At 40.0% G+C, this 24,354-nt stretch overlaps 3 protein-coding genes and 1 non-coding gene across 5 annotated transcripts in view; all 4 read right to left on the bottom strand.

The window, feature by feature from the left end:
* Positions 1 to 263: 263 nt before the first annotated feature.
* Positions 264 to 2,382, bottom strand: LOC122648056 (11S globulin seed storage protein 2-like). Its single transcript, XM_043841328.1, has 5 exons — positions 1,938 to 2,382; positions 1,424 to 1,707; positions 1,232 to 1,299; positions 769 to 1,168; positions 264 to 659 (listed from the first exon to the last, which is right to left on the bottom strand). Exons 1-5 carry the CDS (start codon positions 2,344 to 2,346, stop codon positions 276 to 278), a joined length of 1,545 nt encoding a protein of 514 aa, XP_043697263.1. The 5' UTR covers positions 2,347 to 2,382; the 3' UTR covers positions 264 to 275.
* A 2,563-nt stretch (positions 2,383 to 4,945) lies between these two features.
* Positions 4,946 to 5,018, bottom strand: TRNAR-CCG. The gene has a single exon. It is a non-coding gene; the product is annotated as a tRNA-Arg (tRNA).
* A 4,236-nt stretch (positions 5,019 to 9,254) lies between these two features.
* On the bottom strand, positions 9,255 to 13,138 carry LOC122643372 (patellin-4-like). The gene is made up of 5 exons (XM_043837018.1): positions 13,129 to 13,138; positions 12,504 to 13,036; positions 9,958 to 10,082; positions 9,725 to 9,866; positions 9,255 to 9,521 (listed from the first exon to the last, which is right to left on the bottom strand). Exons 1-5 carry the CDS (start codon positions 13,136 to 13,138, stop codon positions 9,255 to 9,257), a joined length of 1,077 nt encoding a protein of 358 aa, XP_043692953.1.
* Positions 13,139 to 21,740: 8,602 nt separating this feature from the next.
* LOC122663629 (structural maintenance of chromosomes protein 1) overlaps positions 21,741 to 24,354 on the bottom strand; it is an 80,657-nt gene continuing 78,043 nt past the window's right edge. For both annotated transcript variants that reach the window (XM_043859233.1, XM_043859240.1), the window contains exons 16-18: positions 22,601 to 22,852; positions 22,146 to 22,370; positions 21,741 to 22,027 (exon numbers count right to left, since the gene is read on the bottom strand). In XM_043859233.1, coding sequence (XP_043715168.1) covers positions 21,979 to 22,027; positions 22,146 to 22,370; positions 22,601 to 22,852 — 526 coding nt within the window. In that variant the 3' untranslated portion in view covers positions 21,741 to 21,978. The remainder of the gene's footprint in view (positions 22,028 to 22,145; positions 22,371 to 22,600; positions 22,853 to 24,354) is intronic.

The raw sequence follows: 24,354 nt of genomic DNA, 5'->3' as shown, positions 1-24,354 counted from the left end.
TTGTCTAACTAAGCATAATCCATGCACAATTTTTCGGGACCCAAAATCTGTAAAAGAGAATAAAGAAGAGAATAAAACAGATAAAAAACTTGAAAATACCAAACTTACGTTCTTTATTGGTAGATCACATCGAAAGACCTAAACATTTATTACTTGAAGGAAAAGAAACCTCCTCATCTCTCTCTCTCTCTCTCTCTCTCTCTCTCTCTCTCTTTACAAACGCAAAAGGATACTCATAGTAGTTACTCTCTAGGTAGCTAATAGTAATAGATGCCTTAGTTAGAGGAACTCCTGCTTGGAGGCAGAAGCACAGTGTGCTGCTCCCTGCCGAACTTGAGGTTGTGGGCTTCCTGGATTCTGAGCCCATAAGACTCTGCAAGGACTTGGGCTGGCATTGCCCTGAACACCGAAGTGGATCCTACAAGTGAGTTCTTAATGGGCATGGCTGAGGTCTTGAAGGCTACCCACTCAAACCCGTTCCTCCCTGCCCTAGCTGTCGAAGCGAAGTACTGTGGAACGTTGAATATGTCTCCTTGTCTCACCTTATCGTCCAACAACCTCTCTCCGTTGTTCCCAACCACCTCCACGTGCGCCTCTCCTCGCGTCACGTACACTATGCTGTGTGCGTTCATCGTCCAGTGCGGTGCGTGTATGGCATTCTGCAATAATAACAGCAACAACAACAACACTCGATGAGTTACCGTCGTAGTATAACCCAGTGAGTCAACTCGGTTTTGTTTTGAGTTTTTTTTTTAATTTTTTTGTTACCGGAAGAAGTTTGCCTTTCTCGGCGCTCAAGTCCAAGTAAGAGAGGATGGGGAGCTTGAGCTTGTTAACGAGATTGAGGCGGCCGGCGTGTCTAGAGTAGACATCAGCTTCTCTGGGGTTGTCCATGTAATGGTGGATCCTTGCGGTGCACACGGTCTCTTCAAGTCCATTTGACCTTCCTTCTCGTTGTCCGTATCTGTGACCACCCTCTCTACTTTCTTCTCTCTCATCATCTTCTTTGTATTCATCGGGTCGGATTACGCTCATATCTTCTCGTACCCTAACGATATAACCTCTCTTGTCTTCCCTCTGCATCTTCCTCACTGTCTCCACAGGAACGTTGAGGGCCTCTGCCATTAAGTTCTCATCAAAGGCTCTGAATATATTCTGGTAGGTCTCACTCTCCCACCCTCGTTGCTGCCTTCTGAATATGTTCTGGTCGGTCTCACTCTCCGACCCTGACCCTTGTTGCTGCCTTCTTTGTGGCCCTCTCTGTGATTCATGATTTCGCCCCCCGGCGAGGTAGTACGACTGCATTGCGTTCCATCAAGTCTACCATTAGTATTAAGTAGTGTATATATATATATATATATATATATAGAGAGAGAGAGAGAGAGAGAGAGAGAGATGAGAAAATCCGGTTGGTTATAGTTACCCTTAGTTTCTGATCGAGCTGGTTGGCTTGGTTGTTAAGGTCGGAGACGGAGACAGCGACGAGCTCTTCGTTTCCATCGTTGAGGCACCAATGGGCTACGCCAGCTGGAATTGCAACCAGGTGTCCTCGGCGTACACGATGTACCTTCTGGTGTTGGTCACTCCTCCTCCTCCTTCCTTCATGTTCTTCGCTTCTATCCTCTGAGCCCCTTTCAGACTGTCCTCCTCTTGATGAGTGGTATGTATCTGGGCAGCCTGGGAAGGTTATTCCTAGCAACCCTCGACCTGTGTGCATCAATATTCATGAATTAGAATCTGAAGTGTCATGAACCTGGCCCCATCGATGGTATGATATTATCCGGATCCGTTTGAAAGATAGGTCTCAAGATTTTAAAACGCGTCATGCCAAGTGACACATTCACAGGTGATTTGGGATTTTCTGTGGTTCTACACAATCAAGTCAGTCGTACTCATAATAAAAATAGAAATTTCTAAACACACAAGCACATACAGACCTTGTTCAATGTAGACGAGGCGTGGTGAGGGAGAGTAATTGGGCAAAGAGAGAGAGTTAGGTTGAATGGTATTTCTCATGGCTGCAACACCGGTGCATTGGAACTGGTCCTCAAACTCGTCCCAGAACTCGGTCACGCCTCCCTCTGACTGAATGCTTCGGCTGGGTTGACTCGCTGAGATACTCTGGAGACGGCACTGGCGAGCTTCTCTCAGGCGTGTTTGCCTATGTCTCTGTTCGTTTTCATTGATGGCCTCAGGATTGTTGGTCACAAGTTCGATTTTGGCCTCAGCATTGTTGGCCTCGACTTCTTTGGTGGCCTCGACTTCTTTGTTGGCCACAGCATGGTTGGCCACGAGAAGTAAAGAGAGGAAAGTGGCTATGAGTAGAATAGAAAGTTTCTTAGCCATGGCTGTGTGAGCTCACGGCAAGCAAGCACTACGTACTAAAAGCACTTAACAGACCAGGAAAGCAATGAAGAGTAGAGTAAACAGTAATATAGACTGCAGAAATGGAAGGTGAGAGTTACTGAAATGGGCTGGGCCTGAAACCCATTTTATAGTCAGGAAAGATTTGGACTGTTGTTGTGGAAAGGAATCAAACTGTGGCCGGTCTGTGTTACCTCAGGTGTATCATTCCCGCATTTAAAGGGGTCCTCTGTCTTGACATTTACTAACGTACGCCACCTAGCAATGGTCACAAGGTTATGCAGCTTCGTGTTGATGGTGGCATCACAGACGTGGTGAGCGACGAAGTGTTACTCAGTTCTCACATAACACCTCTCCAACTTCATTAACCACTTGTTGGGCTTACTCTGAGTCTCTGATCATCAGCATGGCCCACAAACCCGAAACGACAAATAGATTAAAGAGAGAAGTAGGATATCTGGAGTTATGATCTTTGCTCTGGTACACATGGCTTGTTAAGATTTAATTATATATGTAGTTCGTAAGGTTCTGCGTTAGAGATTGCTTGCCATATATTCATCCATCGTAGGGAAAATTCCCAATGCATGCGGAGTACACGTTAATGAAGAGCCCCCCCCCCCCCTCCCCTCCCCTCCCCCTCGGATAGGGGTGTCAATCGGTCGGTTTGGATTGGTTTTGGTTTGATGCGAGAATGAATGAGAGTCCAAAATATGATCCAATAAATGCATCGGTTTTAGTTCGGTTTTTGGTTTGATTTCAGTTTTTTATCGGTTTGATTTCGGTTTATCATGTAAATATATCAATAAGTATGAAAAAAAATGTGTTTTTTTATAGACTTTCAAGCTGCTATCCGTTTTCTATCGGGTTATTTTGGTTCGTTGTCTTATTGATTTTAGAGCGGTACGATTTGATTTCGGTGTCACAAAACTCTAGTCCTAAACATGATCCAATAAACTCGTATTGGTTCGATTTCAATCGAGTTGGACTAGGTTTTGACGCCCCTTCCCCCCTGTTTAATTACTTCGACTAAAAAGGTTGTGCCTGGGCCTCATGCAGCCCTAGTTTAATGAGAGAATGGATAATCTGCATGTACGTGCAACGTGCAGGTGAACATACATCTGAGAGGCAGCCACATGTTCTTTTTGTTTTCATAAATACCCCTTCTTCCCTTGGAACATGCACATTCACCTCCATGTACGTGTAGAGGAACTGAACTTGTTTAATGATGCCTTTAAGTGATAGCAAACACGTGTACATGATATAGTATGATCACATCCCTTAATGCTCAATCATATGATTGCATCACATGTTTTGGAACTTTGAATAATACAAAGAGATATCTTATGCACTTAAAGTCATCGAAAACAGAATGTAATTTGGTAATCTCAAGCTGTGTAGAGATCTTCTACCAAAAAAAAAAAAAAAAAAGCTGTGTAGAGATCTATAAAATAGTAGATCAGTACCTCGCAAAGAAGAGGTTATGAGTTCAACTCTTTGGGTCCAAGTATTAAAAAAGAAAAAAAAAAAAAAAAAAAACAGTTAGTGAGGGGGAGTGTCAACCGGTTGGACCTGGTCGGTTTTGATCAGATCTAATCGGATCCTATCAATTTAAGATTTTGCGTCGTTATCGATTGTTTGATTAATTAGACTTCACAAGTCAGGCATTACCACGTTTCTATTCGATCCAGTGGTGACTTATTTATAATTGAGTTCATGTTAATCGGACTAAATTGGGTAATTGAAAGAAAGCCAATAGTAGTCACAGTACTAGTGTGGATAGATATACATAGAAATGCAGGTCAAACACATGAGGGATAGATATTCGATTTAAGATTAAAATTTGACATGTGAGCTAGGTGCGCTAGTGCACTCAGCAAAGAAAACGGATGTGCTAACGCGCCCCAGCAAGCAAGCAAGAAGATGCGTATGCTAACGCATTGTACCGTTGCTTCTTTGATCGTAAATCAGCTAGCGCGCTATGGAGTTGCTTGGTTAATCCATCTAAGAATAAATGGTAGTTTTGTTCCGGTCTTTCAAGCCCCTCTCTCTAAAGATAGGGCGAGCCATGAGTCCTAAAAAGAATATACCATATCTTAGGTTTTGAAAATCGATACAAGTGTTGACTCCCATCTTGGTTCTGAAAATTGATACCCAAACTCGTTTTGGTCTCAGTTCCCAGGGTCAATCAAGGCCAACTCCCCTCAATTAAAATTGGGCGGAGCCCAACAGGGCTGGGCTTGGACTGAGTTAAGATACTTTAGAATTGGGCTCGGCCCATTGACACTCCCAGTACCAAAATAGTACAGAAGTGTACAAAATTAGTAAGAGATTTGACCGTATTATGTGAACTGTTTCAGAGAATCGTAGGTTCATGGTCGTTAATAGATCTAACGCTGATACACCGCTACGGCAATGATAAACCTTTGGCTTAGGCCAATTTAATCATCAATCAATTATGGCTTCGTTTCTTGATTAGACATTTAAGACTGAAGGAAATTTACATTATTGGATTCAGTACTTCCGGTTTAGAAGAAAAGAAATTCTGATACAAAAACAGTTCCAGTTGACCTTAAAAATGGGACGTTCACGATGGGACTCGAACCCACAATCTCCCGCTCCGGAGGCGAGCGCCTTATCCATTAGGCCACGCGAACAAGTTCTGTAATTGATGATTCAAAAAATTTTTTAATATCTTACGTAAAAAAAAAAATAAACTATTTGATGAGTAATAAAGCATTCCAAGGCTACTTAAAGTTACATTGCAATTCATGAAAGGTATATAATTGAGGAGAGAAAGAACACTACCTAGCCATATGTGGCACGTGGGCCTTACACCTAGACACTAGGCCATGTGAATTGACCTTCGTGCCTCCCATGGAAAGGCAAAATACTTGAGGATGCGTTGGTCATTTTGCAAGGCCCTGTGTTTGAGTGTGGGGGCCGCATGCTGCATACGACCAAATAGCATTGTCTTTCCCATAATTGAGTTTACAAGGGAATATACCTATACATAGGAAAGTATATATTGGATCTACATATGATCATTCCAAATCATTCCCTGGATGTCCATGGCAGCATAGGCTAAGCTCTCTCTCTCTCCTAATCGTCTCTTACCCAAAAAAAAAAAAAATTCTTTTGGTGAATTCACTAATTATCACCTATTAGAAATTGGGTATGTAATATTACAACATATAAGTAGAAGCTTCTACTGGTCAAATGGCTGCAATTCTCTTGTCCCTACAATATCTTGGAATACGATTTGCCTCCCCAAGAGATTTGGTGTCTTAAATGTGAAATTATCAGCCTCAATGAACCAGGCCCTATTAGCTAAAAAAGGGTGGGAATTGCTTCATCCTCCATCCTCTCTCTGGTCGAATCTCATGAAAGCTAAGTATTTTCCCTCTTTTACCTTTTTTCAAGCTAAATGCCCCTCCTCTTCCTCATGGGGCTGGAAATCCATTTGTTCTTCTAGAAAGCTTCTCCGTAAAGGATCTTTCTTCCAAGTGGGGAATGGCCGCTCAATACATCCTTGGCTCAATTTTTGGATCCCAAACCTCCCTCCCTCTAAAGCCCCTTTCCCTCTCCCTTCCAATGCCCCTCAATCTATTGATCTTTTCATTGTTCAAAGCTTCAATTCATGGAAAAGGGAGATGATTTTCCACTGGTGGCACCCAGATGTTGCTTTCTTAATTCTTTCCGTTCCCATTCCAATTTTCAATTGTGAAGATCGGCTTGTTCGGAAGGGCACATCTTCAGGTGAATTCACTGTGGCTTCGGCGTACAACATTACCAGCAATGGCATCTCTCATACCTCGAATTCCCTGTGGCTTAAAATTTGGCACCTCCCCACTGTCCCAAAAATCCAACACCTTTTATGGAAAATCCTCCATCAAAAACTTTCCCTTCCGGACTTCCTTAATCGGAGAGGTTTTAATCTCAACCCAATATGCTTCATCTGTCAGCAACATCTCCAATCAGCTAACCATTTCTTTTTTGATTGCCCCACTATCAAAAGCATTTGGCAACAAATTGGTTTGATTAACTTCTTTCCCACCCAAGACATCAGATCGAGGATAATAGAAGCCACCAAATATGCAGAACACATCAGCAGGGACTACAAAATAAAGGTTTCTCTATTTTGCAACATTATTTGACACATCTGGAATGGATATTGGGATCTCATTTTCAAACAATCTCCATTTAATCCAAGAGATATCACTGTGAGAGCTATTGCCAATGCTAAAGACCATCTGCATCACTCTCTTCCTCACAATCAAAGATTTCTTCGACTTGTCAAATGGATCGCTCCGACAGAGTCTTTCTTCAAGTTCAACATCGATAGAGCTAGTCAAGGAAATCCAGGAAGAGCTGGTATTGGAGTATATAGATCTTCATCCGCTTCCTTTGTTTGTTGTTTCTCTCAAGGCATTGGCTGGAATTATGCCCTTGTTGCCGAGGCGTTAGTTGTTCGTCAGGCTTTGAAAACAGCTTTTCATATGAGATTGAAGAAAATGATCATTGAGAGCGATAATCTCTTGATTATAAATATCCTCTAAGGCACAACTCAAGCCATTCCGTGGAAAATCGCATCCATCATCAACAACTGCTGGATCAGATTATTTTTAACCACTCTCTTAGAGAAGCCAATGTTGTGGTTGACTATTTAGCCTCTTTGGGTGCCTCTTTACAATCGGATCTTTTTTGCTAGGATTCTCCTCCTTCGTATATTAATCTTTCTTTATATGCTGACTTTTCTTTAAAAGGGGAAGTATTAACGTTACAAGGGTCTGTTATTTGTCCAAACATAACAAGACACCATCTACCCTCTTAAAACTAAAGTTAAGGACACAGTTGGAAATAAATCTGTAATCTGTAAGGATAAATGAGTGAAATCACACATTGTTGGAATCGTAAATTGTTGGAATCAACTAAACTTCTTGATAAAGGGTTAAATCGTAATGTCCAAAACCCTCTTCCTCTCACACTGTCCACCGACTCCCTCCTTCCCCAATCCCCAATCTCTCGTTTCCTCATCCCTCGTTCCTTCTACACCATGCCACGATCGGAGTTGTCGGAATCTGCAACTGAGGCAGCGGTGCAGCAGTATTGCAATCACATATGTGAATGAATTCGGTGTGCTCCTACGCATGGATCTAACCGCCCCCCTCCCTACGTTTTTTGTCCTTTGGAAAGAAATCTGTTGATATTACTTGGTAATGCAGAAACTTGGTTTTGTTTAATTGATTCAAAGAAATAAAATTTTATCACAGCAATTAGCCTCCTGTTAGTGTGTGTGCTAATCAACGAATGTGTTAACAGGAGAATAGATGTAGACGAAAGGAAATGCACCTGTCTATTGCTCCTAGGATTAATTATTAATATTGGTTAGATTTTTCATAGAATTCAAATGTCATGGTTGGCCTCAATAATACACATGTACCATGTTAGCGTCTTTCTTTACAATGTGCATTAAGAAAACCAATTTAGAAATAAGACGATTGTTCTGGAATAATGTTCATCTGTTTGAGCACCAAAACGGCTTTCTTCTTGAGTGCGTTGTCTGAGAGGAGGCGAATCAGAATTGTCTCGGAACGCTGGGACTGTACATTTATGGTTTGAGTGTGCTTTAGGATCTTCCGGAATAGGTTAAGGGCTCGGTCTTTAGCCGATGGGGACCCCCTTTTCCAGCACCTCCAAGAGAGCCTCCAGACCCTGATTATCCACTATTGCGGCGGCAGCATGTGAGACGGTGTTGTGGTCTGTTAGCAGAGTTGAGTGCCATTAGCGCAGCCTTTGCTACACCGGAGTCAGTATCGCTCAGTGTTTGCACCAGCGGCCCTACAGCATCAGCCTTGACGAGACAAAATGTGTCTCTCACTGAAGAGGCGAATCCATAGACGGGGCACAAGATCTGTACTGAAGCTGGACAGCAGAAGGACATGCCAGATTGCACGTTGCAATGGTGGTCGGAGGCCCGAATGGGGAAGAAGGGTTACTGTTTCCCTCAAGTCGTTGCAACGACCCTCGGTCGCCGGCCAAAAATGAGAGAGAGAGTTGGGGTTAAAGAGGAAAATATGATGAAAAGACAGATATGCCATTTAAATATCAATTCATGAGATTCTAATAAAATTTTGAAATGTCAAGTATACCGTCACTTAATTGACCCTTCAATACCTCATTACTCATTGCATATTGGTCAATTCACCATTTTGTTATTTTTCCAAACGTAACCCACCCTTGTTACATGAATAATAACCCAAAAAAACATATAAGTGACTTTGTCCCCGTCATCTAATGAGACAAATTTCCACCCAAAATGAACAACTTATCTAGATGAAAATGTGCATTCAAATTTGCAACAAATTTAAAAATATATATATCGTTAACCTTAAACATTATATGATTGAGGTTTGTGGCCTTTGTGTGGACTGAAACTTGACTGTGCAGATCCTCTTTAACATATCCCCACCCACTGCTACCTGTTGCTTACCATATGATAACTGTAAACTTTCAAAAAGGAAGAACAAAAATTTCATGAAAAACCTGACCCCCAATATGTTAGTGTGCCAATCAATTGTAGGGAAAACAATTTTTATTTCCCTTCCCCCTATATAATGGGATTCTCAATGCTCAAAGTCTCTTCAGTATAAGATTCTTGAGCAGCATAGTCAAGTTTTCACCAATTTTTTGTGATATTTGAATTTTTCTTATCACTAAATAAGCAATGTCCATGAAAATTAATGAAGATTACATTATGCACCCACAGAAACTCAAAAAAAAAAACATATGATTTAAAAGCAAATGGATCAAACCAAAGCAATTATCAGGTCAAAAAGAAGATGAAAACAAAGATTACAAGATGGGTTGGGGGGGGGGGGGGGGTGGAGGAACTAATGACTGCAGAGCATATGCATGGGGACGGTGGGTTTGGATTTCAATCTATAGAAAACTTTCTTCTTCTTGAAGCCCCCATTATCAATTGTCAACAGAATCAACCCAGGTTCATTAATGTAAAAGGAATTTCTAATACATGTTTCCATTTTCTTGTCCTTCTGAATTAGTATGGTGTAAGAGCATTCATCTTCAGGAATAAATTCCTCTCTGTAAACCACATCGCCTCCCACGACTGTAACATCCCACACCACCGTCACTCCTGGCTGATAATTTCAATGAAGAAAAAAAACCCATTAGAGAGAGATAATATATACAACCACTCGAAAGAAACTCAGAGTAACTAGTCATTAGGGGCCATAAGGTTCTTGACCAGAAAAGAAATCATTCAATGCACAAGGATGTCAGTTTGTTTCTCCTAATCATGGTTACGAGCAATTTACTGGATTTTGATGAAAATGTTAATTACCTCATGAACTGGAATTTGAATGCTTTCTATTGCACCTGCTCCAACAGTCATCTCCAAAACTTTATTCTCCGGCGAGAACTCATCATCATTTTCCCTTCTAAGACCACCATATTGAACTGGAAGTTGTTCTGGGGCAGTAGACCTTTTCAAAGCAAAAGTGTATCAAAATTTTGGGGATTAATGGCAAGAGATAAGAATCCATGTTTATAAATGGAAAATTTGACGAGTCTTACTTGGTAAGGGTCTTTGCAACGCTGGTTGGCCGGACAAAGATGAACTTTTTTCTATTCCTCAGATCTAAGATCTTGCAGGTGATAGTATGGTATGCATAAAACCAAAGAGGGACATTTAAGAATATCTGCAAATAAAATGACGCAAATAAATGAGAAAACTAAAGTATCTAAAGTTTGAGTCAAGAATCACCAGAAGGAGAGCATTACTGATATTCTATTATTTGCTTCTAACACTAAATCTGCCATGTAAAAGAACACCATGATAAGGGGTAGAATGTAGTGCTCAGATAAAAGTGTTAATAGTGCTATCAGTCCTTTCTTAGAATCAGAAGCAAATAATCTCTGTTTCGAACAGTGAAACATAAGTTTGCCTCCAAAAGGGAAAAAATGCAGGTAAGCTGTATGAGAAACAAAGCATGCCAAAATCCATGAATCTAAATAGTCTATATAAGGCTTAGTGAGTTGAGTTGAACTGATTTATGATTATATTTTTAACTTGAACACTTGAATTGAGCTGTATGTGTTGTTTTGAATTATGTTCAATTCTAGATAAAATCCCTGCTTCTGATAGCTTTTGTTTGCATACTCAAAGTAGGAAAATGAGAACATTAGAAGTCACCGATATATTATAGACGTGTGTTTGCAAGCAAAACAAGAAGCAGTTTATGAGACTAAACAGGCTAATAGGGGCTATGATCTTCATATTCTTCGTGGCAATCTAGCTTCAGTTAGTTCTGCCAAACAAGAAGTTGAGAATGAGAACACTAGAAGCCACAGATATATCATAGACGTGTGTTTGCAAGCAAAACAATAAGGTATTTATGACACTAAATAGGAAATATATGAGACTAAACACGCTAACAGTGGGCTGAACCCATTTAGTTGGGATAAGGCTGAGTTGAGTTGAAACAGGCTAAAAGGGGCTTTGAACTTCATATCCTTCACAGTAAGTCACTTCTTTCATGGCAATCTAGCTTCAGTTAGTGCCGCCAAACAAGAAGTTGAGAATGATAACACTAGAAGCCACAGATATATCATAGATGTGTGTTTGCAAGCAAAACAATAAGCTATTTATGACACTAAATAGAAAATTTATGAGACTAAACAGGCTAACGGGGGCGACCCCATTTAGTTGGGATAAAGCTGAGTTGAGGTGAGTTGAAACAGGCTAACAAGTGCCTATGATCTTCATATACTTTATGAGACTAAACAGGCAAACGGGGGCAACCCCATTTAGTTGGGATAAAGTCGAGTTGATTTGAGTTGAGTTGAGTTGAAACAGGCTAACAAAAGGGGCAATGAACTTCATATCCTTCACAGTAAGTCACTTCATTCATGGCAGTCTAGCTTCAGTTAGTGCTGCCAAACAAGAAGTTGAAAATGAGAACACTAGAAGCCACAGATATATTATAGACATGTGTTTGCAAACAAAACAAGAAGCTATTTATGACACTAAATAGGAAATTGATGAGACTAAACAAGCTATCAGGGGGCTGACCCCATTTAGTTGGGATAAAGCTGAGTTGAGGTGAGTTGAAACAGGCTAACAGGGGTTATGAACTTCATATCCTTCACAGTAAGTCACTTCTTTCATGGCAATCTAGCTTCAGTTAGTGCCGCCAAACAAGAAGCTGAGAATGAGAACACTAGAAGCCACAAATATATTATAGATGTGACTTTGCAACCAAAATGAGAAGCTAATTATGACACTAAATAAGAAATTTATGAGACTAAACAGGCTAATGGGGGCAACCCCATTTAGTTGGGATAAGGTTGAGTTGAGTTGAGTTGGAACAGGCTAACAGAAGGGGCTATGAACTTCATATCCTTCACAGTAAGTCACTTCATTCATGGCAATCTAGCTTCAGTTAGTGCCGCCAAACAAAAAGTTGAAAAGGAGAACACTAGAAGAGACATGTGTTTGCAAGCAAAACAAGAAGCTATTTATGACACAAAATAGGAAATCTATGAGACTAAACAAGATAACAGGGAGGGGGGGGGGGGGGGGCAAACCCATTTAGTTGAGATAAGGCTGAGTTGAGTTGAGATGAAACAGGCTAAACAGGGGCTATGAACTTCATATCCTTCATAGTAAGTCAATTCTTTCATGGCAATCTAGCTTCAGTGAGTGCCGCCAAACAAGAAGTTGAGAATGAGAACACTAGAAGCCACAGATATATTATAGACGTTTGTTTGCAAGCAAAACAAAGAAGCAATTTAAAGCAATTTATGAGACTAAATAGGCTAACAGGGGCTATGATCGCTTTCATATCCTTCACATTAAATACATATAGTTAGCCATGGTATGACTTCTTTCATGGAAATCTAACTTCAGTTAGTGGCATGCACTCCAAGACCTAGATTAAAAATCTCCCAATTTTCCAAAAAAAAAAAAATCAATAATTGAAATGAAAATAGTTGAAGAAACATCTGCAAAATCAATCCAACAATTAAACTGATGATTTGATGATAGAGCAGTTAAAAAGAATTAAAAAAAAACAGAAAAATCCTAAACAACAGAAGGAAGGGCTGCATTGAACACTCACAAATCTTCGAATGGTCTCTGGGTAGAAGTCATTCATCATCCAAATGACTTTGTTGCCGAGAAATCGCAGCTCCTTAATCGCCCGGGGACCCGGTGAGTCCTTCATGTCCATAATACTAATAATTGAATCAGCCCCACCAGGTTTAAAGCTCAACTTTTGTAAACCCCTCTCCATAACTTGGATTCTCCAACGCACATATGTTTCGTGTTTAGCCTCTGTCCCAAATGTCTTCTTGTACAAATCTCTGTCTTTATAAACCCCTACGTAATTGTACAACAGTGGGCGACCATCTCTATCAGTACCACAGAAATATGACAACCGTGAGTCTTCAAATTGTGAATCAAACTTCTCTTCTAAAATCCCATCAGTCTTGAATTCCTTCCGCCATATCAAAGTCTTTCGAAGCATCTCGAATGCTTCAGAAACCTTGAAATCTTTGGCTTTTAAGAACTTCAACAGGATGATATCGGTGCCATCGTGACCTTCACTGGGTAACAGAGGGACTCCCCAAAGGGAGATATCCAAGAGATTCTCTTCCGATCCCAAGCTATGATCATGGTTATGGCTATGGCCATGGCTATGCCTATGACCATGGTTATGGCCATGGCTAGGGCTATGGCTATGCCTATGGCCATGGCTATGGCCATATGGGCCATGCCTATGGCCATGGTTATGGCCATGGCTAGGGCTATGGCTATGGCCATGGCTATGCCTATGGCCATGCCTATGGCCATGGCTAGGGCTATGGCTATGGCCATGGCCATGGTCATGGCTATGACCATGTTTATGGCTATGGCCATGACTATGGTCATGGTTATGGCTATGGCTATGGCCATGGCTATGGTCATGGTTATGGCTATGACCATGGTTATGGCTATGGCTATGGCCATGGCTATGGCCATGACTATGGCTATGGCCATGGCTATGGCTATGGAAGATATGTTTATTCATGATGGCATCTTGCAATTTGCATATGAATTGGTTATGGCTATGGCTATGGCGATGGATATGGCTATGGCTATGGCTATGGCTATGGCGATGGCTATGGCCATGGCTATGGCTATCCTTAGAGAAGAGATAATTATTCATGATGGCATCTTGCAATATGCATCTGAATTCGAGCATTGCTTCCTTCTTATGGGGTGTCAGCTCTATGCACACGTCGTCTTCTTCTTCGTATTCTTCTTCTTCGTATTCTTCTTCTTCTTCTACTTCTTCGTATTCTTCGTCTTCTTCTGAATCGTATTCAATGGAGCAGTCTTCTTCATCGTATTCAATGGAGAAGGGTTTGCTAATCTCATGACCCATCGTCGTCATAGATCGTCGAACTCGAACCAGAACTCTCTACGAGCAGAATCCCGGCAGCCCTGTAGAGGACTGACCGGAAAACTGAACGTCAGAGGTGGTCGCTGTTAACAAAAATTCCTTTCTTGGTTTTTTTTTTTGCCTTTTGGCCTTTTTGTTTTCTTTCTTAGTTTCAAGTTTCTAGAGAGAGAGAGGGGAGATGCTCTTTTTTCCTCTTTTTTCTCTCCACTAGCCTCCTCTTTGTATGGAGGGAGAGGCAGCTGTTTTCTTAACAAAACCGCGTAATGAGATTTAAAGTCCAGCCGTCCATTACCTAGCGCCAAGAAATCTGGACCGTTTTTTGAGTATATCATCAAATCTGATGTCTCATTGAGTGGTTTTGGATTAGCTTTGGCAGGGAACGGAAATTTTTGAAATATTCAAACTCCATCAAATCACTTCATTTTTTCTCTGTCAAACAGAGTTTAAACAATTAAAAGATAAGTCTAAAAAACTACCTAACTGCCCAGCACAGCCAATCTTTGCCTTTTTAATATTATTTCTTTTGTTTTTTTTATGACAAAGCAAAAGAAATTATATTAATTAATCAAAAGTTAATCTAAGTCTATCTTATAATTATTTTAATTAGCTAGCCTATGCACGACCTAAGATAACATTGCTATCCATTTTCTTAATACAAACATTACCCACATCATTTATTAAAGATGAAATATCATGGAGTAAAGAAAAGATCTCCCACAGCCGGCTCGAAATCCATGAGAGAGACATGTCATAAGGTCTTGGCAATATTTCTTGATAGGCTTCCAATAAACAAGTGACACGTTTATTGGGCCAGAACCAAGCATGATCTATGAGACCATGCACGAAGAACTTTACACATGGCTCACAAAAGGAATAACTGCTCACAACATCAGTTCAGCCATTGATTTCCCGTCTACCTAAGGAATACGTGATCCAAAGGACAGAAATGACATTTCTAGGGACATCATATAAATAAGGAGACCACACTCAGCAAAAGATAACAAAAACTCAACTCTCACTCTACTGGTCTATTGGATTCATCTTTGAGTTCTGCAACGAGCTTTCCGTCTCCAACTCTGACAACTGTTATTTCTCTAATATCTGACTTTGGACTCCCCCCCCCCCCCTTTCCCCGAGTCCACTATGGGCTAGTCTTCCTTCTAATTGTCCTTAGAAGGAAGTAACCCATGATGAAACCGAGCCCTTATAGATCTGACCTCCAAATCGCACCTGATGATAGCACTCTCTCTTCATCACATTCTCTCTCGTGGATACCCAATCAGCAAAAGACAAGTCCATGCATTTTTCACCATGTACATCTCTCTCTCTCTCTCTCTAAATTTGTAAACCAAATTAACATGTTTAATTAAGATTAGTAATAAGATGATTTTGTGATTAATGCAGGAACTATAGGGTTTGCTTTGAGACTGTACACATGCAAGAAGTCCAATATGGACAAGCCATGTTTGCTCGTGTTGTTCTTCGATTCTAGTATGAGTGAATGATATAAATAATGGTTCCTACCAAAAAAATGATATAAATAATGGTGATACATACCTATTGGTTGAGTTTCAGAGTGAAAGATAGAAAAAGGGTAAGTTAAACGCCACCCCTTGGTTTTCAAACGAAACTCAGACCACTTCTTGGTTTTTGAAAAAACTCATATAACCCCATGATTTAGACCCCAATATGACAAATTAGTCTCTATCGCTAGTTTTATGTTGTTAAGTGATGATGTCATCTAGTTAAATAAATTTAAATCCCTAAACTACCTTTACCAATGTTGAAGATGAAGGGTAGTATTGTAAATTTAATTCTAATGTTTTAGTACAAGGGTAAAATAGTCCTTTCACACTAATAACTAACAACAGACTAACACCGTTACTATAGAAGGAATGATTTGAATTTTTTCAAAAACCAAGGGGTAATCTGAGTTTCGTTTGAAAACTACGGGGTGACATGTAATTTACCCTAGAAAAAATAAATAAATAATAATGAACAATGCATTGTATAGGCAATGTTAGCCTATTTATTTTTATATAACAAAGGTAGTGATACTAAATACCCTAATGGGGACACCTAATTCTGATAAATAGCACATCATATGCGACTGAAACTTTGTATATTAAATACCCTAATGGGGGTTATCAATCAATCTTCTATGGGGCACTACCATATATGACTGTCATAGAGAATTTTTCTCAAGCGGATGTGTGAGAGCTTTTCACTTAATTTTTCTTTTTTTTTTTTAAGATAATTGTTTCTTTTCATAAAATATCAGTAGGTTTCAAATAGGCAATAGTTTTCCTTCACAAGTATATAGTCTTGGTTTTAAACCATTCAATACTCCATTGACAAAACCAGAATCGACAGAGATTGGCTATGGCACTCTGATACCATGAAACTAAATGCAACTTAACTAGCCAAATTGAAATCATAGCAGAAGAGGAAAGAGGTAGAACTCTCATTAAACATAGATTTTGGCGCATGAGAATTCTTATCTCTACTCGAGAGAGTAAAGATAAGAAAGACTAAGGGTTTTATTTCAACCAGGAGTGAGGTAGGGGCAAGCCTAAGATGATTATTGGAGAAGTGGTAAGAAAGGATATGCATATGATAGGGTTTGATCCTAGTATGATCGCAGATAGAATTGTTTGGAGGACAAAGACCCGTGTAACCAACCTGACCCTTGTAGGAAAATGTTCCTGGGATGCTATTTTGACTAATGCTTTGATTTTTTCTTTTACTTATTTTCTATTCTTCTTCTTTTTACTTCTTTTTATTTCTCCTATTTCTTTTATTACCATAGCTTCTATCGGATCATGTCGCCAACCCCATTTAGTTGGGATAAAATTAGGATTGTTGTTTTTGTTCAATCGGAGGGTGTGGGTAATTACATGACCTGCCGGATAGTTATAAAAGCTAGGGCCATGGGCTAACTTATTGTTCCCCTAATAAAGGGATTCCTTAAGTATTATAAAAACAAAATGGAAAAAAAAAAAAAAAAACTATCTGGGAGCGTACACCCTACACTAAGATACATAAGGACAAAATAACCACCTTGTCCCCATGAAATGGGTAAATAATGCCCCATTTGATTCACTGTGCATGTGCAGGGGCCACGCTCCCTAACAGAGAACACTTCCCCCAAAAAATATATATATTATAAAACAAGGGATGGCTTTTGGGGTATTTTGGATCCAAAGTAGCGAGTTTAAGGGTATTATCAGATATTTACAAAAGTGATTAGTGCGGTACCGTCATGCAGAAAGATTTTATTTTACACCGCCAACTGTTGTACTTTTCTCTAATATTATATATGGGAAAAGAACTCTCCCAGGCTACAAAGCGTATGTTAGTATCTTCTTGTGTCTATCTCTATCCTCCTTTCTATAAAATGGCATATTTGCCCCCTAATGTAGGAGGTGAGTGATAGACGACATAGGGAGGCGCTAGCATACACTACGTAGTTAGACAGAAAACTCAATATATATTATGCTCTTGTTTGGGAAAATGAACGTTGCTTGGTCACGTTAGGGGTGTCAATGGGCCAGTTCGAGCCGGTTTCGATTCGGGTTTTTCGGTTTCGGTGTGACTTTTATAGAAATCGAAACCAAACCATTAAGAAATGTTCGGTTTCGGTGCGGTTTGGTTTCGTGTCGGTTTCGATTTATGATAACGGGTTGATATCGGTTTGGATTCGATTTGGTACCGATTTTATATAACTAGTAAGGTCCGGTTAGTGCTAATTTTTCTTTTCTTTCTCTTATAAGTACATAAAATATTTCAAATACAATGCATTTTTGTATCCTATGTCCTATGGCCTATGGATACAATTGGTTGGGTAATCACTAACAAAGGATATGAGATAAAGTGAGAAACTATCACAACACATTTAGGGGACAATGGGGCATTAGGCATTTACTAATTTAGGGCTAGGTCGGTTCGGTTTGGGTTCGGGCCTAACGGTTCGGGCTACCGGTGCACCGTCGGGCTAGCCCAAACTAAACCAAACCGTTTGCCTCTTTGGATCCACAAACCAAACCGAACCATTAAGAGTTCAGTCCGGTGTGGTCCGGGCTCATTCGGGCTCGTTCGGGCCGGTTTCATCGGTTCGGGTTGGGTATTGACACCCCTAGGTCACGTGAACCCTACACCTAGACACACGAGCGTGCAAATTTACTGTCTCGCTTCCTATGAAATAAAAGACTTCTATCCAATGTTGATGCCACTACACACACTCTTTGGCCACTCCTTTGGTATAGGGACCAGGCAGCAATCTCTTGCCCCTCTTGTGCATAGAAAGAGTTTCTCTAGACTCTAGAGGATATTCTCTAGACTGCACAAAAATATAGTGAACTGCTTTTGGACAAATACACCTTGAGGTGCTCAATTCACAAATAAAGTTTCAATTCAAAATAAGTCGGCCAAGTGGCAAAGAAAATACAAAATCTAAAGCCACAGAAATAATCAAGTACATGCCGATAAATAGATCATTTAAAAACTATACTAATGGGGGGGAAAAAGCAAGGGATGACTATGAGAGATTTTTACTTGGGATAGAAAAAACAGATTAGATGATTTCTACAACCGAAATATGGGCTGTGACGGCAAGGGTTGAGAGGCTATCAATAAGGATGATGTTGTAAACTATTTATTTTGTTAATGTTTAATCGCTTTATTCTCATAAAAAAAAATGGGAGAAAGAATCCCATCAGGTCGTAGCAAACACATTGCCCCTGCGCCTTAACACAAGGGCATGAAAATGACTACTGCACTCCTGATCATTTTCTAAGTTCAAGGGGGTGCGACGATCATTTCATGCACCCTTGTATCAAGGTTCAGGAACAACGTGTGCCACATGACCAAGTGGCATTCTCTTTTCCAATAAATTTAAATCTAAAATTTGGCACATGACCAAATCCAACAATTACATAAGATTCACATCACTTTAAAAAAAAGTATTAATTTTTTTTTTTTTGTGGTAAAAAGTCAATCTATTCAGAAAAGCGAGTTACACTCCTGGAATCTGACTGAAGAAGCTCAGATAAGCAGGGATCGGAAAGTGGCCAAGATGTTCTACCGACAACGGACAAGACCTTCATTGCAAGAGCATCTACTACACCATTAGCGGTTCTTGAGATAAACTGCAAATTACATGACTCAAAGCAAATTAAAAGATACCTAATATCTGATACAATAAGACAAACAATAAAAGGGAAATTACAAGACTCAGATCGAAGTGCCGCTACCAGTTCTTGATTATCACTTTCCACGATCAAATTATCGATTCCTTCGGAGATAGCCTTCAATAATCCTTGCCTTACCGCTATGGCTTCTCCTATCAACACATTATCAAACGAACAAGATTCCAAAACTGCGACGATACACCTCTCCCTTATGATTTCTCACCAAAAAACCCATCCCTCCACGATTTTCTTTTGCTAAGAAAAAGGCATCACAGTTCAACTTCATAACCGGATGGGTTAGAGTTTACCACTCCGAGGTTGCTAAAGATTAATAACCCGCCAACACATGCTCATGCAAAGGTGGAGCATTGATAAGTTCCGACCAAGCCCTTCAAGCCGTTTCAATACCTTCAATAGGAGTCCATCTCTTAATGTGCAAATATAAATTCATTACGAGCGATCCACAAGAACCTGCAAATAAACGTACATAGAGACGCCAAATCCTTATAGATTTTCTTCCCATGAGTGGAAAATGAGGTCCAGTCGTCAATGCATTGGGACACCGAAGATTCATTGTGGCTTGGAACAATGTATGTGAGATTGCAGTCGAACCAAACTGCACTTGTAAATGGACAGTGAAGGAAAATATGATCCACCGTCCCCACTTTTGCGCCGCACCGTTGGCACTAAGGATCAGGGATGTAAATGGATAACCGAAATCTGAATCTGAATTCGCATCCGTATTCGTTTAGGGGCATCCGTATTCGTTTAGAGATATCCGGAAAATAATCCGAATACTCCGATTAAAATCCGTCCGAAAAAAAATCCGAATACTTAATAATAAAAAATTAAGTAAATAATGATTTTTAGGGTTTTTGAAGATTAAACAAGTTCTAGAATATGATGAAAAGAGAATCATGTTCTAAGAGATATGGATTGAGAGAGAATTGTATCCGCTAGGGGGAGGAAGGTCCGGGTTACACAAGGCAGATATGTAAACGGATGGTCGAAAATCCGAATCCGATCCGCATCCGAATCCATTTAGAGGTATCCGTATTCAGCCAGGGAATATCCGGCTCCGATCACATCCGATCCGTATCCGATCTGAATCCGATCCGTTTACATCCCTACTAAGGATCCACCATAATCTCTCTTTGACGCAAGGCCGTAGAGGAAGCTATGCCGCCCGTACAGACTCTCCAAAGAAGGTTTTTTACCTTTAGTGGAGAATTGCTGGTCCAAATCCATGTCCGAAAAAGGATTAATTCTCATCACCCTTTCACAATCCAGAGGTTGCATTGCAGAAAAATAAGACGTGGGAGTCACCTTCCTAATGAAGTTATGGCCGATTTATAATTTATGGGGGATTGTGGTGGACTAACGCCCACTCTTCATTCTTTTTGTTTCTTTGGGGCCATGCGTCATTTACATGGCAGCTTGTTGTTTGGAGTCTAGACAACATTATCTAATATAAATTCAGAGAACCCCAACCTAAAATCTAATTTCTATTCAAATTAATGAATTTTATGTACAGAAATCCGGATATAGTTCACGGTATTGGCACCGATCTGTCGCCGGCAATATCGATTATCAATATTGATATCAATACGTATCGATTGTAAATATTATTATTTTTAGTTAACAAATATATTAAACCACAAAAGATGGGAAAACATATTACAAGGCAAAGACGACACCAAGAAACACTAGGATCGAACAAACAAAGAGAAAGAGGGGAAAAAAAATAGAAACAAAAACGTCATCCCAAGGACTGCTCGAAAATCAAATTTTGGCCGTCCTAAAAGGAGTTCACATGGCAATCTTCTATGAAACATCAGATTTTTCAATCGGCTAAACAAAGAAAATAAGCAATAAACCTAATCCGGGAACTAACATTCGAAGCCAAGCAGAGACTTCCCAATGAAGCTCCCCCTTCTTTTTACTTCAAATTTGACGTTTCCTGTAGATTGTCATACAAGATGAATTACCACCTTGATATGCTTCAACTTTGAATCTTCCACTCGAGAGAGACCAATTAAGTAGGCTGCATGCCAATACGAAATAAAAAGGAAAGATTTTCCCAAATCTTCCTCCAACCTGACCCCACACAAAATGGGATTGTCATCCACATTTACAACCCAAATCACGTCATCAACCGATTGATCAATCACTAAGGTCTCATTGTCTGGTTCATTGTACTCGAGAGATTCATCCTGAGGCTGATGAGAGAATGCTTCTTCTTCTCGTTCTTTTTGTTTTTTTTATTTCTTTTTTCTTTTTCTTGAGCTTAACATCTTGAGCAAACAACAAATCTTTTGTCCACTCATCATCCTTATCCTCAATATCTGAATGAGCCACCACAGCATCCTCCTCATCCTCCATATCTGATTATACCACCTCAACGGCCTTGATGGAATCCTCAAATGCCTCCTTAGAATAATTGCCTTCCCTTGACATAAAATCTGGAGAATCTTCCTCTTAACTGCGCAACTGATCTTGTATCGGTCTTATTGAGCAGATACAAGATCAAAACATTATTTTTTCTATCAACAAAACAATGAATGTCCATACCACATCAGTCTATCCATATTGGTGAGGTATCAGTAGCGGTCACGACCAATACCGATATGAATCAGCCGATCCGATCCCAATACCTAAAACCATATGCTTCAAAGGGCAAACTCTACACACGTTCCGTCACAAGACTTCAATGAATAAATGACAGTACACCATAAATTTGTTGATTCAATTACAAGAAACGAAGGACATTAACATGATTTGCTTAAATCAATCAATGCTTTAAAAGCACAGATACAATTTACCACAATCTGCAAACTTAATTATTTGGTTGAGTCGATTTGATAGCAGCAATTTGCATGATCTTACAGTTGGAGTAGCTTCTACATACAAATCAGAAGATATATACAGTAACTTAGTCAACTCAATCTTCCCTGAGCTTCTCATGACTCCCGGTATTTGGTCAGATCAAATGTCAGTGTTCTCGAACAGCTGCAAACAGTGAAGGGATCAGTATGAAACTTCTACCTTGTTCAATAGGTAAACATGGTGCACCGGAAGTATGATTTACAGGTTTGGCCAACAAACAAAAGGAGGGTGAGGGATTCACCTTCTTTCTGCGTCCCTATAAACTCCAACCAATGCTTCAGCCTTGTCATAGAAACTATCCTTCAGTGAGATCACAATGCTCTGGAAACCACTCCCTCCATCAACATCTTGATTACCCCTTGCTCCACATGATTTTGCTCTGATGAATCCAGCAACCTTCGCAACGTTCAGATTGTCCAAAGCAGCATCAACTTCATCCAATATGAAAAATGGCGAAGGCTTGTAACTGAAACAGTACACGGAAGGCGAAATTTGCTTAGCACATGGACTAACATGCATGACCAGAGAAAAGCAAGGTTCAATTGTAAGTTGTGATATGTAAGTCACAACTTAGGTTCAATTGTAAGTTGACATATAGGAAACAAAATTTGAGGTTATCTTTGTGCATGCACATGCATCCATCAAGTTGAATATGAGAGATGAAAGACATGCAAGCTCATAAATGTTTAAATAAACCTGTGAATAGAGAACAGCAATGCAAGTGCTGCAACGGTCTTCTCCCCACCAGATAACTGTTCCATATCGCGGAAGCGCTTTGTTGGAGGCATGGCGGTGTACTTAATGCCATGTAAGAAAGGATCATCCTCGTTTTCTAGGTTCAAATAAGCTGTCCCACCGAGTGGATGTGTGTGGCTTTTCGTAAGTTGCTTATAGATCTTATCAATATTGTCCGAGATGTGGATGAAAGATTCCATGAACAGCTCATACCTGCATAAACCAATATAAGTGCAATTTAATCAACTTTCACGAGACAAACAAGCAAATAATAAGAGTAGCACATTCTTAAGACCAGAAACAGTTCTATCAAGACTGAATAAGAGTGCTAGTTGTATTATCTGCTACATGGCAGGTCAGGTGAGGCCCAAATTTGAGTGACATTTAGCCTGAGTCACCCCTGCCTATGTCTCAAAACAGGCTCTGCCATGCTTCACAATATGGGTGGATTAAACTACTAACATTTGCAAAACTTACACCGGCACAAAATCATGTCGAAGTATACACCTACAGTGAGAAAAATTAATATTCCACTCGGTCTATATGAGCTGAAGTGCTGAACTACATCAAGTCCAAGCACAGGAGAACCTTGATAAGCTGAGTTTGAGCTCCTCTACTTTGGCTCCACACAGGACAAAGCCAAACCTATTCTTCTTTCTCAGAAAAGGGGACTCTAAAAAAAAAATAAAAGATTACTTAATTCCTGATAGTCATTTCTTTAATAAGTGGATAGGAGGATACTCTGAATCAGGATCATGGGAAAGTACTTCTTGATAATTTCAAATCCCACTGATGCAAAATCCAAATAGGATGCTAATGACATCCTACTCGCATTGGGATCAGGAATCCTAGTTCTACGAGGGTTAGGAAAGCAAAATCCCATTCCTACTCGGAAGAGGAGAAGCAAATAATAACTAGAAGGAGAATAAAATTGAAATTAAAGCACAAGAAATAATACTGAAAATTTCAGCAAACAAGACTTTAGAAGAAGATTAAAAAAGTAATCCAATATAGATTAGAAATGCACCAGACGTGAAATAAGTGGTCTGCACTCCGCAGGTCCTAGTAGCTAATGCAGTTGAGAAAAGTAAGGTTAGTCTCAGGTCTAAACAGGACCAATGGAATAGGTTTTGACCGCAGTTCAGCAAAACAGAATTCTAATATATGGGTAACCAGAGCACATATATGAGCGCCAATGATGTCGATTAAATTATCACAGGCTGAGATACCAATAAACAAATCATTTGTTTAACAGAAAATACAAAGTAAGAAACTCGGACCAATCAGCAGGAATGTGTGCAGAGAATTGAAACTAGATCAAAAACGAAAACAGATCTAGGAAATAGACTGGAGACCCTAACCTGAAACACTTGATTGGTTGTGAAAGATGCTACTGGAAATAATGCTTAGACCCCTAACCTTAGCCCCACTTCGCGGAGAGGGCGGGCCTTGGTGCAACGGTAAGGTTGCTCCATTGAGACCTAATGGTCGTGGGTTCGAGTTTGAGGTAAGGCTGCGTACATTATGACCCTCCCGGACCCCGCAGTGGCGGGAGTCTCATGCACTGAGTATGCCCTTTTAGAACAAAACTAACTATTCATTGAGTTGAAATAACATGGAAAAACATAGATTTCAATAGAAATTAAAATAAACTGCTTTAACTAAACCACCAGGACTTCCTTGACTATATCCTAATCAAACTTCACTTTAAAGAC

This window comes from Telopea speciosissima, chromosome 1 (genome assembly GCF_018873765.1).
Source record: "Telopea speciosissima isolate NSW1024214 ecotype Mountain lineage chromosome 1, Tspe_v1, whole genome shotgun sequence".
In the NCBI taxonomy this organism is placed as follows: Eukaryota; Viridiplantae; Streptophyta; class Magnoliopsida; order Proteales; family Proteaceae; genus Telopea; species Telopea speciosissima.
The sequence above is the reverse complement of the archived record's forward strand: the minus strand, read 5'-3'. Positions and strand labels throughout refer to the sequence as shown.